The following is a 15,070-nucleotide window of genomic DNA, read 5'->3' as shown; positions in this document are numbered from 1 at the left end:
AGAGTTTTTCAGATCACACTTTGGAGTCTCTGAAAAGTATCAGCCAAATTAATGGAATTTTGGGTTGGTTCTGACAGAAAGAAGATTTTGTGGCTCGTTTCATATTGGAAAAACTCCAGTTTGAGTATCGAACTCTGCCCCAGATTGAATGGGGTGTCTGGCCTTGGGCTGAACTCTCCAGGGAACCCAGGAGGTTTCCACAAGTCCTGTGCAGGAATGACTTCAGAAGGAGCCCAGCATTAAAGCCTGTTACATCCCAGTGTGTCTCCACACCTAAAAACACCAACCAGTGAGCAGCATGAAAGCCTCTAAGTGTGAGTCAATTCCCAGGCAGATCTGGGCACAAACGTGGTTTTTATTTCTGAGCACTGGAGCAGGCTTTGGAAGAGAGGGAAGAGGGTGCTGCCATGAAGATGCCTGAAGTCAGTTTTCCACTCTGCTTCTGAGACTAAAGCTTTGTGACACCTCTTCAATTTTTCTCTTTGGAGGTGCTCTCAAAGTCTGGTTGTCTCTCTCTGAGGCAGTGTCCACTCATCTCTCTTTGAAGGAGGGAGGCAGATGAAGGCCCCGAGATAAAAACATGTACATGAGAAACGAGTGGGTTTGAGATTTCCTTGCTGACAGGTACCTTGTGCCCACCCAGAGAGACCCCTGTGGGACCTCTGAGGTGTGGGCAGCTCGCAGGCAGGAGCACCAGGACATGCTCATCACCCTCCTCATGCCTGCAGGGTCAGTCCCTCTGCCTCTCATGGACGGTGCTCGTCAGCAGAGGAGCGAGTTCTATCCCAGCCCTTGTCACTAAAAACACTCCAGGAACTACTCGTGCTCTATTCATCCCACTGTTCATCCATCCTGGCAAAAGCACTGCCCAGAAAGGGCAGCAAGGATCAGCTGATGTTAGGCTACTCGGCTATGAGCAAATATAATAAAAGTAAAGCATTAGGCTGGTCCTCAATAAAGAAGATACAGCTATTTTAAGTATCAACTAAAGCTGCTTACTCACAGGCTCCCTGTAAAATATGAGATGTCATAAATGAAATGCTTAAAATGGGTGTTTAAGGAAGGCAGCAAAACAAACAATTACATAATCTGTAAATATTAATAATAGTAAATAATACCTGAACATCTGCTACCTAGAACAAGGTCACTGACATGGAGATAACTCCCTAAGGGTCAGAAACCCCACAGTCTCTTTTAGCTTATGAATGCTCTTTGACCATCATCAAAGCAGAAAACTTTGTCATTGCCTCTGTACCCAATTGCCTGTCTCTAATGGGCTGAGGGCAGGCAAGACAGCCATGCTTATTGGGCTGTTAATAACACAACTTACACAACATTTGTTTGCTCACTTGCTTTTTACAAAGATACTTTTTCTTGAAAACCCCTTCACCTTTCTCTAATATTGAGGTTTTTTTCATTCCACCTTGCATAACCCCAGCCTGTTCTGCCCAGTGGCCACAGCTGTGTTGGGCTGGCAGCTTGCTGACTGTCCTCTGCAGACCAGCAAGTGCCACCGTGGCCACCATAAAACAGCTCATTCCCCATCCCCTTTTTAGCTAAAGGTGGAACTGCAGGCTGGCCCACCAAACTTGGGAGCCATCAACAATATTGACTTTCTTTTAGTCTTAATGCCACTGACCATTTACTTACGGTATTATTTTAATTTTCCAGAACTGAGGTGCCTTTCCCACCGGCAAGGTAACATCACAGGCCCAATGCAATGCCATAGAGCTGGAATCTCAGTTAGACCAGAGAGGCTCTTAGGGCAGTGACCAGTTACAGTCATGTGCATCCCACAGGCTCCTCTTCTGCACTTTGGCAGTACAAAAGCCTTTTTATGCTCCCCAGGTCAGACACATCAGCTTGAGTGACCCTGCCACAGCCAGAAGCTGGAAGCACTCATGGTGCATAGCAAATCACTGTGACTGCCTGATGAATAACACTGCAGACAAAACTATGAGCATCACCTCTTGCCAGACTTTTGTTCCCTTTCCTTGTGGTTTTTTTCCACTAGGCTTATCATCTGTCACTAAAAACACACCGTGCAATTCTGCAGTGAGCAAGAACCTGTAGCAGCTGCCATCTCTGTGTGTCTGAGTCAGGATTTCCAAGGCTGGAGCCTCAACAAAGCTGTTTCCATGCTTTGCTCCTCATCCCATGCAATTTCAGTGCAACTTTGCTAATGCCACACCTTTGTCCTAAGAATCTCTTCAAGTTAAGGAGGTTTTAAACAAAAAGTTTTTCAACCCATCGTGTTTTTCCTTTATAAAAAAAGGAACCTTCTCAGCAAAGGCTCTTAGGGTATTATAAACGTTTTATAAACGTTATTCCAAATTTTGGCTCTAGAAGAATCTTAATGCTGTGATGGGAGGTAGCATGGGAGAACAAGGCAAAAGAGAGATTAAAATGCAGTTCCATTAACACTAGAAGAGTGTCTATGGAATTACATGTGTAGGTTTGGTGTGACCTGTGCTCAAATGCATTCTCCAAGGACCCTGTGACACTGATGAAAACAGTAAAATTCAGATGTTTCCAGAAATACAGTGCAGTGGTTCCACTGGGTGCCAAACCATCAGCACAACAGAACAAAACCCTGCAGCTTCCCCCCAAAACAGGCAGGATGCCCTGACATACATCCAATTAGGGGGAAAAAAGTTAAAAAATCACCCTGGCTCCCCCACTGTCTCCAGCTGAGGCAAGGTAGGGATTCCAAATTTCCTCCCAGAGAAGCCTTATCATCCCACCCATCAGACCAGCAGGTCTTTTGTCCTGGACAGATCAGCTGCAGAGAGGACAGATCAGCACCTTCAGTTTGTCCATATCAGGCACTCAGAAGTCAACAGCCAAGTTACAAAAATTGAGGTTGGCTAAAAAAAAAAATTTAAAAAAAATCAGAAAACCTAAGACAGCATCCTCTGACCTTAGAGCATGGGAGGGCATACCTGGGATGTAGGGAGGCATGTGCACTTTGGTGAATTCACATTTTTACAGCCAATTCATAAAGAAACTCAGTGCCTCCAGAGCCAGCTCCCAGACCTCATTCCTGGGCCTCAGCTGCAGCCAGGGCTCAGTGTGTTCCCACCAGCCCCAGGGAGATCTGCCCATGCTCCACCCAGAGGGCAATTTAAGGCAAACTCTTCAACCCCAGAAGCAGCAGACCAAGGTAATACTGATTAGAAAAGCATTACCTCCAATGTTTAGGCTGGACTACCACTTGCTGGTAAATAACATTGCAGGGGCAGGAAACTCTGGCTATGACAGGTTTTGAAGTCTGGAGTTTGAAAATACATATAAAAATTGTGAGCAGGGGTCAGCATTGTGCTCTCAGAATGGCACATCTGCACTGAGGGGCAAGAAACATCTTTTCAGCCACACCAGGAATGGGCAGGTCTGAAGCTCTGTTCTATGGACCTGGGTTAAAGGACACAACACTCTGTGTCCCACTGGGCAGGGAGAGGTAGCCCTTCACCCTAGATGGCCAATTGACAAAGGATGCAGCATTAGTCATTCAGTGAAAACTGCAGAAAACTTTGCCCTTAGCTCTGGAAGGATTTGGTTATTGATGAAATCAGAAGAGGGATTGCCATACTGGTATTCCAGTAGGTTTTGTTCAGGTACCCTCTTATCTCTGCAGTGGTGAGTCTGGAAAGGTCAGGCAAGCACACTCCTGTAACTGGGTGTGACCAGAGGCAGAAGTGAAGCAGGCAGAGGTCTCCCCTCTCACTCTTTTATTTGCTTATGAGAGTTTGAGACCAGATTTTTTTCTGGACAAAAGTATTCAGTTTTCTCCTAGTAATGGCAGGCTGTGATCCACCCAGAGTTCTTTACTTTGCAATTTAATCACATCAGCTGGAAAGCTCATTGCAACTTCACAACCATTGGTGAATATTAAAACCTGCAGCTTGTCCCTCTTCTCAACAGAGTGAAACACTTACTGGGAGTGTAACATCCTGAACTCTGGGGAATGCCAGCCAAAACCAGAGCCAACTGCAGCAACAGGAGGGAATGTAGGAAATGTACAGAGCTCAGAGGGCAAGGAGGATGAGCATGAGGCCTCTCTGAATTGGCACCAAGCCTTTTCCCTTCACTCTGATGCCTCTGGACAGAGGTTTGTTTGCTTGGTTTTTAATTAGATTGTTAATTGGGTAATTAGATTAATCTTAATTAGATTAGCACAGAATCAAGAGAACCATTTGATCCTCACCTCCAAAGGCGGGCCGCATGGTGAAGTCGTGTTCATCCACTCGGAGAAGCTGCTCTGTCTTTCCTCTCCAGGCTTTGGTCAAGTCGCGATTCCTCTTAAAGATGTGGCTGCAAAAGACAGCAACAGCATTGCTCTGATGTCTCTGTGCCCAAGTGCCACAAGTGCCAGCCCAGTTTCAGAGCCACAGGAGCAGCAGCTTTGCAGGCACAATCCCAGGGACTGTGGGGAGACTGCCAGCACCAGAACACAGACACAGAGCTGCCTTTCCACAGCACCAGCTCAGACCTTTGTGCCCCACAGGCAGCCCTGCTCCCTCTGCCCCAGACACCCCGGCTCCCAGGGAGGCAAAGGCACAGAGCACAGCATCTCACAGGGGAGCTGCGAGCAGGGAATGCCTTTGCAGCTGAGAGCAGCACCAGGGGAAGCAGCTGGGAGCCCCACGTTACCTGGCCAGGATTTGGCCAGGTACCAAGGCAGCATTGTCATGAAAAAGCTCTTTTCAATGCTGGTCATACCATGTCATACACTAGGAAACTGCCCCACTAACTTCACCAATTCAGGGCCAGCAGTTTGTGTGGACAGAGGGTCTTCTGGCTTTCAGCAGCAGCAAAACCACCCATTCCTCCCCACAACAGCAGGAAGAGAGGAGTTTTATCTAAAGAAGCCTTCAATCCCTCACTTTTCTGAACATTAAGGTAGGAAAAATTCTAACTTTTCATTTGAGATATTGTATGATAACAATGGAACAAGGATGACAACAAACCCCCGAGAAAAGTGCAAGATAGTCACTAAAATCCCATAAGGGGATAACTAACCAGCACACAAACAAATTGCATGCACTTCTGGAAGAAAATCCAGATCAGCATCCCTGACTGTTCTGCAGTGGTGTGAGGGGAAGACTTGGAACATTAAGGTTCCTCAATCCCTTTGCTCTGGACATAAGAGCTGACAACGTTCTAAGTACTGCTGCAATTAGCTGGTTTCCAGTAACTTACTGAAAATAATTACAATAAATAGAAAGAACTTTATACAAAAGGTTCAGGTTCCTTTTCCTGTATGGAAAAGATATGACTGAAAATAAAGAACAAAAAATCTTGGAGGAAAAATAAAGAGACTACTTAGGCTTAAAGTCTTGATCAAGAATTCAGAATACAAGAACTCAGAATACAAAACAATCACCCCACTCATAAATGTGGGTATAGAAAGGGATGTTCTTAGCTTCATTAAAATATTAAGTACTGTAAGTATGAGCCAAAGGGAGCATAAATCACAAATCAGAAGGATAGTTTCCCATCAGAGCACTAAGTTCAAGAAAGAAATGATGAAACCTAAAGGGTGTTGATAGCTGCTGCTAACATCAATAACCCATTTCCTTACAATAAGGAGATAAAAAGGAAGCAACAGAATTTAAAAATACTTGTATCAAGTAGATGTTTTGAAGGACTATAACCCCTTGTACCCCAGGGCACCTGCTACACAGGAAGAGTTGGATCTCCCTCAGGTTATTTTGGGCTCCTATTTCACTTGGGATGGCAGAGCTTCTCTCCCTGCTGGATGTGAGAAAGAGCCAGCCAGAGCAAGCGCCCTCCCGACAGGGCTGCATTATGGTTACCTAAAAGCAGGGGTGTAAAACCACGCACAGCCATTAATGGGAATGCTTGGAGGCAAAAGCTTGGCTTTTAACTGCTTGCTGCAGGGGGAAGCTTTGTTTTGCTGCAGAGTTAGGGCAGCTGCCAAAGCGCTGCACCTCACCATGCACTGCTCGGCCTCTGTGCCCGAAAAGCTGCAAGTCAGGCAAGGGATCTTCCTGTGTCTGCTTGGCTTTGATTATCAGGGAAAACCCAAAGTACCAGGGAATGTTCAATCAAGTCTCTCTCCTCAAAGAAGGGGGTGAAAAAGTCCAATTAAAAATCCAATAAAACATTGGAATGCATTGTACAAGGAATTAGTATGGAAAACCCTGGCAGTGTTATCTTGCAAATCAATGGCTCAGCCTCACTGAAATGTTACATTTTGATCAATTATTTAAAAACCATCAAGCAGCAAAGAGCACACAGGACAGCTGCTGAAAGCAGTCTGTGGCTGCAGAGGTTTAGAGGGCTGGCTGGAGACATGGATACTCTCTTAGGAGGAAAAGAGATTTTCAGGCACATCCTGAGCCAGAGGTTGCATTTAATAAGCATCATTTAATCATCAGTTCGTGCCCAATCCTTCAGGTATTATGACAGCCAATTCAAATTTTACAGAAAAGCTCTGACAGTCCCTTTTTAATAAATTTAATCCATTTACAATGTTTTTGTATTGAAATATTTTTAATGACAGGAAGTCTACACAGCCTTTAAAATTTATTACTACTTTTGTCTATTTAATCCAATTCAAGACCAAGTTTGTTTGAAAAAAAAATTCTTTATAATAGCATTTGACATCAGGTGTGCTGTATCTTCTGCCCCTCTCTGGCAGCACCCCATGCCAGCCCCACTGCTGTTTGGCATAGGGAGCTCTCATCCCCTGCAGCAAAGGTGACACCAGCTGCCCGTGCTCTTGTGGAGCTGAAGGGGGCTCTGAGCACTGCTGCCACAGGGTGCCTTTACTGACAATCTGATCACCAGTATCTCATAAATCCTCCCTGATGTACTTATGGTCTTTAGCATTTCTGATTATAGATTTGTCAGGGTTTCTTTTGGCTGCATGCATTCTCTGCAGTTCACTACAATTCGTTTAAATCCACCCATCTCCTTTTGTCTTTTTTCCCCCATTTTTCATATATAATTTTATTGCTGTTTATATTTTGTCCAATGGGCATAAATTTGATAAATCTGAATTCTGTGAAGAATTGTTTCTGTTCAAAGAGGAGAGAAGGTGACCAATACCTCATTGAGCTTCTGTAAAGGCTTCTGTATTATTGCCTTAATTTTTTAAAATATTTTTTCCTTTCCACTTTTACTCAGAATTGTCTCAACTGCATAAAATACATTTTTTTCTATTGCCCAGTATATCAAAGAGAATTAATTCTTGATGGCATGAGGAATTACAGATAACAGCTCAGCAAAAAAGAGCAGGTGTCTATGCAGACATTCAGACCTTTCCAGAGAAAGATGAAGAACTTTCAGATTGGAAACAGTCCTTGTGCTGTAGGGCACAAGGCAATGGCTCATGTGGTGAGCCTGAAAGGAAACACGGTCTCCATCCTGAGCATGGCACAGCTGTTGGCAGCCAGAGTCTGGCAGGTTTCTGCACCTTCCCCTGGAGAATTCAGGATGGATTTTGGTCACAAGATGGTAACTTATGGCCATGGGACCTTGGCTCCAGTTACATACTGGGACGCAGAGAAGTATTTCCACAGTTTCAGTGAAAATCTTACAACTCTTCAGCATATTCTCTGGGGAGAAAAAAAACCCCAAAATGCATTAGGTGAAGGCATCATTTACTTTGTGTAGCAGCCACAGCAAGCTGGAGGAGATGCACACTGTGTAAACCCAGCACTTAGGAAGGTACAAGGCCTCCTGTTTTCTAACCACCAAAGCATGTGACTGCTACAACACAAAGCCCTAGAAGCTGAACTAAGAAGAGAAGGTACAAGAACAGTTTATGACTGTCATAATGATTAGCTCACTCCTAGATGAGAATTCCAAATTTATTTTCACCACTGTGTTATGAGTGCATCTTTAAGCTTAATATGCATGGATCATATGGGATCAGATATGGTTGAGAAATTTCTGACAAACTGGGAACATCAAGATCCTTGATTTAGGTGAAGTCTCTTTCCAGTGCCTGTCAGGGCCACCAGTTCAAGTGCTTTAGGAGCCCCAGCTGCCCAGGAAGCTCTGGCATCTGCACAAGATAGATCTGTCTTGGGTTGGGTGGCCACACCAGTCTCTATTGCTTCCAGTCTCAGGGAAGAGGGACTCTGTAGCCCTACCTCTGGATGTAACACATGCTTCACACTTACTCATCTGTGGGTCTATGCTGGCAGCAGGAAGGAAAGCAAAGTGACTTTCCTTCCCAACTTTCTGGAAAAACTAAATCTGACTCTGGAAAAAGGAGGGAAACAAACTCAAAGGGTGTGCACAATCACTGCTAGCATACACATTCTCTCCCTGCTTTTGTTTCACCTTGTTCTTTGGCCCTGGCTGATGCTGCAGTGTTGGGAAAAAAGCTTCAGTAGACATCAAACCCTGCACCAGAGGTTCAGCAGTGCCCTGGATTGAGTCCCAGGCTAGCCATACACCTGTAAAAAATGGCTATCACATTTCAATCACTACAGCACTAACAAACTCCAAATTTTTGAGAAAGTGCCAATAGAGCAAAGAGGATCTGTGAGGGCTGGGAGGTACCACAGGCTGGAGGAGGTGTCTGCAGTGTCCATTAAAAAATAGGAAAAAATGCAGCTCCACAAGGCAACAGAGGGAAGTCACTGCCAGCAGCAGCAGCTTCAGCAGGGATCACCAGACTGCTTGCTCCAGTGGAATGCTGTTTGGAAAAAGTTTGTGTGCTAAGCCTTATGCTGCCATGTCCTGGTGATTGCCTTCTGCTTCTGGGTCCCAGCCTAAGGCTGGCATGTAGCATGCCCTGAAAATGGCATCTCTAATGAGATTCTCCAAAGGACTGACCACTTCCAAAAACCTTGGCAGGAAGTCTTGAGTTAAGAACAGGCCAAAGCTGTTGTTGTTCTATTATTTCTCTAGAGTCCCATACTGTTCTTATCAGATTTCTAAAGTCCATACCTCTTGGGTGTATTCTTACAGCTGCCAATCTTCACTGACTCCTTCTTCTGCATGCCGCTCTCTCTCAATTCAGGGCTCCTCCAAGGCTCTCCCTGACTGGCCAGCCTGCCCCCTTTTTATCCCAGTCATCTTCATTGGTCACAGCTGCAGCCCAATTAAGGACATCGCAGCTGCAGCCCATCAAGGGCAACCGGGACCTCTGGGGCAAAGCCTCTATACAGAAATTCAAATACATTTCCTCTACTATACAAAGCCACTTCTGTATCAAAGGCAGAAGGCTTCACATGGCTGGCAGGAGAGAGGAACAGGCAGAGTCAGAGTAGGGTGGGCACGGGTCACTGGAAACATGGCATTCACTGGCACAACAGAGATGGCAAATGTCTCCTGAGTTCTCAATTTATGCAGAGCAATAAACATTACCAGAAGCATTACCAGCAATTATTATAGAGCAGTAAATATTAACAAAACCACTAATTTTCAGAGTTTCTGTCTTTTGGAAATTCTGTCCAGGTGGATAATCTAGCAGGATTGCCAGCATTTGTTTACCATTTCTTAGAGGCAGCCCCTGCTGAGCTACTGAAGAGTACCCAAAACTGTTTCAAAAACTCTGTGCTGGACTTTCCAGCAGCATTTGCTTGGCACTTGGGGTAAGGCTGATGCTCTGAGGAAGATGCAAGCACAGCTACATACATTGTACAGCCAGTTCTACCCTCAGCAAGTCTGACCTGCCTTGGCAGCACAAGCTCAAACTGTGTACACAGCTCTCTGGAAAATCCCAGCTATCAACAGAGCAGCAGAGACCATCTGACACACACACCTGCAGCTTTCCATATTTACACTGTTTCCTTCAGCACCAGGCTGTTCTTCCTCTGTGTAAATTTATTCTTTGGTGTGCAGGTAAGGTTGGAGCAAACAAAAATGCCCTGCCCAGCAGTCACCCAGATGACTCCAACAAAACATTTTACTTTGCAATTCATTTATCACTTGAATTCTCCAAACAAAAGGAAATGGAAAAATTTTTAACCAACAATGCTGTTACAGTTCTAGGGCCTTTGGTTGCATGCACCATTTGTACATCTTGCACATCAGCAAGAACACACTCAGCTTCACAGAAACAAGTATCACTGATTTCCTTCAGTTTCTCAATCTAAGTGGCAGGGACTGTACACCATGGAAATTGTGAAAAACTGCTATCAAAGTATGAAGGCAGGAGCTGCTACTCAATGAGCACACACCAATTTCCTACACAAAACATGGGCTCTCCAGAGCATAACATGAGGAAGTCTTGGGCAACAGTCAGGGCAGGGATGCACACAGGCAGTTGTTTCTTTATGTTATACCTCAATCTGTAGGAGCAGAGATGTGTTATCAGTGAGGGGGAATGCAGGAGTAAGAGAAAATTAAATGCAGAGCAGTTTCTAATCAAGCAAGGATTATCCATTCAGCATGCTGAGCGAGGCACCACTCATGGAAAGAAATGTGTTACAATGTATTAACACAAACAACCAGGAGTAATTAAGGATGAACAGGAAACTTGACCTGGCAATTCTTAATTTGGCTTCCTAACCTGACCTTCCCCATGTTCCTTCCCCACTTAGGCACAGGCTCACCAGCTTCTCCACAGCATGGTGGCAGAGAGCTGCCCCAGAAGCCGCAGGAGCAGCACCCCAAGGCCCAGAGCTCCGGGGCAAGGACCTCTGCACCCGGGGAATCTGCGCAATGTCTGAGTGAGAAACTGCAGCGCTGAAGGAGTGCTGGACCTGCACACCCCAAGTGATATTCTTGAAGTCCATGTAAAGATCTTTAGATCAGGCTGATTTATCACCTTAGTGGACACAAAATATCAAACTTACCAGCTGTAGACTCCCAAATATAGGAATAAATATTATTTTCTTTAATAAGGAAAGTTTACTGTAAAATTCACTGTTCCTTATGATAAGTCAGCAAGAGAAATACTTAGCAGAAAATGTTATGGAATTATTTAAAAGATAATTCTTTCAATTTCTCTTATATGATTAGAAAACCAGCCTAGGAACTAGTTTTAGTTTCCTCTTACTAGAATAGTCCACTATTCATTGTTGTTTTAGGGACAACTAATTTTTTTTCTACGTAATTGATAATGAATATGAAATTTAAAATAAATACAATTGAATATTGAAATATAAAAGTTGAAATATAATTTAATAGGAAAATTAAAATATTAACAATACTGCTCTATATACTTTTTTTTTGTTGCAACATTGCATTATTCTCTGTATTTAAAATGTCATTCTCATTTGACAATCCCTAAAACCTGATTTAATAAAATTTTTAATAACTACATTGCATAGGAATCGTATGTATGTGTGTGTATATATATATATATATATATATATATATGTGGCATATAGTTTCCAAGATCCTACGTAGATGGAAAATTGTTAATTTAAATCATGACACCAGAGACTATTAAATAGTATTGTTATTCTTTGTAGTATATTTATAAAAATAATTTTATCAGTGCATTGACTTTCACTCCATTACAACTCATGAAAATATCGTCACTGTAGAACTTTTCTCCAAGTTCAAATAAAGCACAAAACTTTTAAAGCAGGGAAACTTTTACTTCAGGGCCAATTGATATTTAAAGAAGGATTTACACTATTTTATCACTTCAAAGTACGTAATTTTTACTACACAGAAAGGTTTGCAAGGAAGTGCTACTGTTCAATCCCCCACATTCCTAAGAATATAGACATTGGAATATTTTCAGAGTCCAATGAAAGATCTCATTCAATAATTGAGATTCTGTGAACTTCAGTGGTAAAACTTCAGTTGACTATAGGATTTCAGGATCAGGCCCTGGCTGTTTCAGCTTTTTAACATTTACGTCACTAAAAGCATATGCCACTGTATTTTTTCAATAAGTAGTGTAAATCTGATAGCATATTATGTTTTACTTGCTTCTATTTTGTCATGTTTCCTTTCAAAACATTCAAGTAACAATACTCTCTATAAAAGCGTTGAGTGATAAACTAAAAAATCCACAAAAATAAATGAAAATTTGGAAGTTTACAGCCATAGTGAAAGCATTTAATAAGATGGATTAACCCAATTTTATTTGTGAGCCCTTCAAACAATGAATAGTCTTGTAAGATATAACTGCCACTGGATGACATAACCACAAAAAAGGATAACATACTTTGGACTGTCTGGCAGGTTTGGAAGATTATCTTTTCTAATGTAAACCTCTAGACAAATCTCAGCAGCGGTAAATCTAATAAACTTTACTAAGACCTTTAACTCATTCTTGTGCTTTCACTTAACTTTAAAATACATTTTTTTATGCTTCCATGTGTTTATTTAAAAAAAAAAAATATTTTACAATCCCTGGCTAACTTCCAGGGTTTAATTTGTTATCAATTACCACAATGTGTGCTAACCAACATCCCCATCTCAAATTGTCAGAGCATAATGGGCAAGTGAATATAAGTAACATGGACATTGCAGCAAGCAGGTGAATAACCTGCCCAGAAACACTGCTGAAACATTAAACAGTTGCACATTTGACCATCTCTGTTAACTGCAATTCCTCAGAAATTTGCAGGTATGGCTAAGAATAATTTTACCACAATCCATGCCAAAGCAGTCAACTTCTCTGCAAAACCTGCCTCACTCACAGTTAATCAAGGTTAGCCATAGAATTGTCCACTTACCAACAAAACTGATTATACCACCAGAGACTGTTACTAAAACATTATCTGTAAAGCTGTCTGCACACACAGTATACATGAAGACATTGACAGAGTAGGTTTTTGTATGCCTGTAGTAATGTATTTGTAACACTGCAGGAAAAGATACAGACATGGTTTAGTAACCCTTACCTTGCCCTCTGCACATCCGGATGGGTCGTCCACCTCCTCCTCCTGTGCCTTCTGCTTTCCACGAGAAGAACGAAGCAGAAAATCAATAAAAGGAGTTTTGTGAAATAAGGCATCTTGTTGGAAATGGGAGCCGAGCACGCTGCACTCCAGTGACCTGCTGTAGTACAAGTCCCCCTGGGCTTAAACATTGAATCAACTCAGATTCTGGCGTGTGGCCTCGGCGGGCGAGCAGCGGCAGAAACGCTGCGTTCCCGGCGTGATGCATCCCACAGGCTCCCGGCGGCTTCGCACTCGGCGCTTTTCCCTCATCACCGCCTAATGATTGGCCATGACTCGCCAGGTTCGCCTCGCTGCACATTGCCACCGGGTCCTAAAGGATACTTGCTAAAGCCATTATATAAAAACCCGCAATTCTGCACGCCGGCTCTTTGCTCAATCCCCTAATCTCAGCGCTATCCTCCTGCCAGACTGTAAAACCAGGCTGTCCCTTTTCATTAGGCTTTCTACATTTTTTGATCCTCTGTACGGCATCTCTTTCAACTGGTAACTGCCTGTGCCACGTTTCAGACGTGTATCTCATTGTAAAATGTATGTATTTTAATGGATTTAGGGCAGTTGAGGCTCTGACTCCTCATGTTGTTGAAGAGAGAATATGAGCTACTTCGTCTGAAAAAGCTGATTTTATTTACTGTTAACTTAAAAGGAAAATTAAAACAGTAACTTCCAATCTATGCATGCAATCACCTTTACATAAACCAAGTCACCATTATTTTTTTTTTTCCAAAAGGCTTTTGCATAATCAGCCATTTTAACTTTTATCAAAGGAGATCGAAACTCAAATTAAAATCAGCTATTTCTTTAATCACAATGACAAAGCTGTTTCCAAAACCCATTCAAGGTTTATTTCCTCAGCCCGGTCACAGGGCAATGCTGATTTGGCCTCTGTGTGCAGCACCCGGCTGTGCTAACAACAGCCAGTGTGTGGTACAGGGGCAGAAGGCTCAGAAGTCTGCCTGGCACAGCAGGGACTCTGCAGGACAAGAAAAGCACATTCAGAGCAGAAACTCCAGAGGAGCGAGTGACTGAAAACCCAGCAGCAAGGTCTGGAGGGTCAGACCTCTTCCAGAACCCTCTCTGTCAGCCCATGTTTGCAGGACTTGAATGGGGATTCAAGCACACCAACAAGGAAACACAGGGCTTCTGTCTTAGAGGCTACAGGATCTGAACAGGTTTTGTAGGCTTTTGGTGTGGGTTGTTTGTTTGGTTTTTTTTTGGGGGGGGGGCATTTGTGTATTGGTTTTTTTGATTGTTTTTATTCAATTTCTAATAAGACAAATTATGTAAAAAAATATGTTAATTAATATATTGACATCAAATTGGTCTGCAGCAGAAGTCTAACTGCTGAACAAATACATACTTTTTTTGTCTGAACTTCTTACAAAAGTTATTTTTTCACCTTTTTTCCGTTATACCTGTAAACAAAATTATCAATAATACAGAGAAATGCTAAAGGACTCAGATTTTGGGGGTTTTCTAAATTTACACATCTTCCTTAGACACAAAACGGGTTTTCCTTCTTTTAGAAGTTGTTATAGCTACTTTATAGTGTTGCAATACAGTAATATATACTACAGTTGATAAAATTTAGGAAAGCTCTAGCTAGCTCGATAAATACTTGCTGAAAAACAGGATGAGAATCTCAATTAAGTCAGTGCTATTATGTTTGACAGCAACAAAATGAAAGCTAGCTAAACCTCCTTGTCTTTGAAATAAACACGCTGAACAGAAATATGAGCAATATGAGCAATAATACAAGAGGAAAATTATCCCACTTTCTTCTACTTCAGTACTTAAATAGTCAAAGACAAAACTTCTCAAAACCCTAACAACTGTAGGTCTACTGCTTGTACATGCCTTTTCACAGTATTCATGAATATTACCAGGGACTTATTATAATAAGTAGATCCCTGGATACAAAATATTGATTTTAGATAGAGTAAAAAAAAAACCAAAACACATTGAACCCCCCCAAAAAAACAAAACAAAAAAAAAAAAAAAAACAAACAAACCAAAAAACCAAAAAAAAAAATACAAAAAAAAAAACCCAAACAAAAAAAACAACCAACCAACCAAAAGAAACCCCCTTACAAAAACCCAAACAACCAAAAAAAACCCTCAGACAAATAAGAAACAAACTGCCATGTGATACTTGAAACATATCCAAAGACTGGCTTGAAACTTTATTACTAGCAGGATTGTAATAAATACTTCTGTTAAGC

At 42.4% G+C, this 15,070-nt stretch overlaps 1 protein-coding gene across 1 annotated transcript in view; it reads right to left on the bottom strand.

Moving 5' to 3' along the window:
* Nucleotides 1-12,919, bottom strand: part of LOC129118501 (gamma-aminobutyric acid receptor subunit rho-2) — a 31,416-nt gene extending 18,497 nt beyond the window's left edge. The window contains exons 1-2 of the mRNA XM_054629890.2: nucleotides 12,792-12,919; nucleotides 4,205-4,311 (exon numbers count right to left, since the gene is read on the bottom strand). Coding sequence (XP_054485865.2) covers nucleotides 4,205-4,311; nucleotides 12,792-12,904 — 220 coding nt within the window. The 5' untranslated portion in view covers nucleotides 12,905-12,919. The remainder of the gene's footprint in view (nucleotides 1-4,204; nucleotides 4,312-12,791) is intronic.
* Nucleotides 12,920-15,070: the final 2,151 nt, after the last annotated feature.

Source organism: Agelaius phoeniceus, chromosome 3 (assembly GCF_051311805.1).
Source record: "Agelaius phoeniceus isolate bAgePho1 chromosome 3, bAgePho1.hap1, whole genome shotgun sequence".
Classification (NCBI taxonomy): domain Eukaryota; kingdom Metazoa; phylum Chordata; class Aves; order Passeriformes; family Icteridae; genus Agelaius; species Agelaius phoeniceus.
This window is presented reverse-complemented; position numbering and strand designations above follow the sequence as displayed.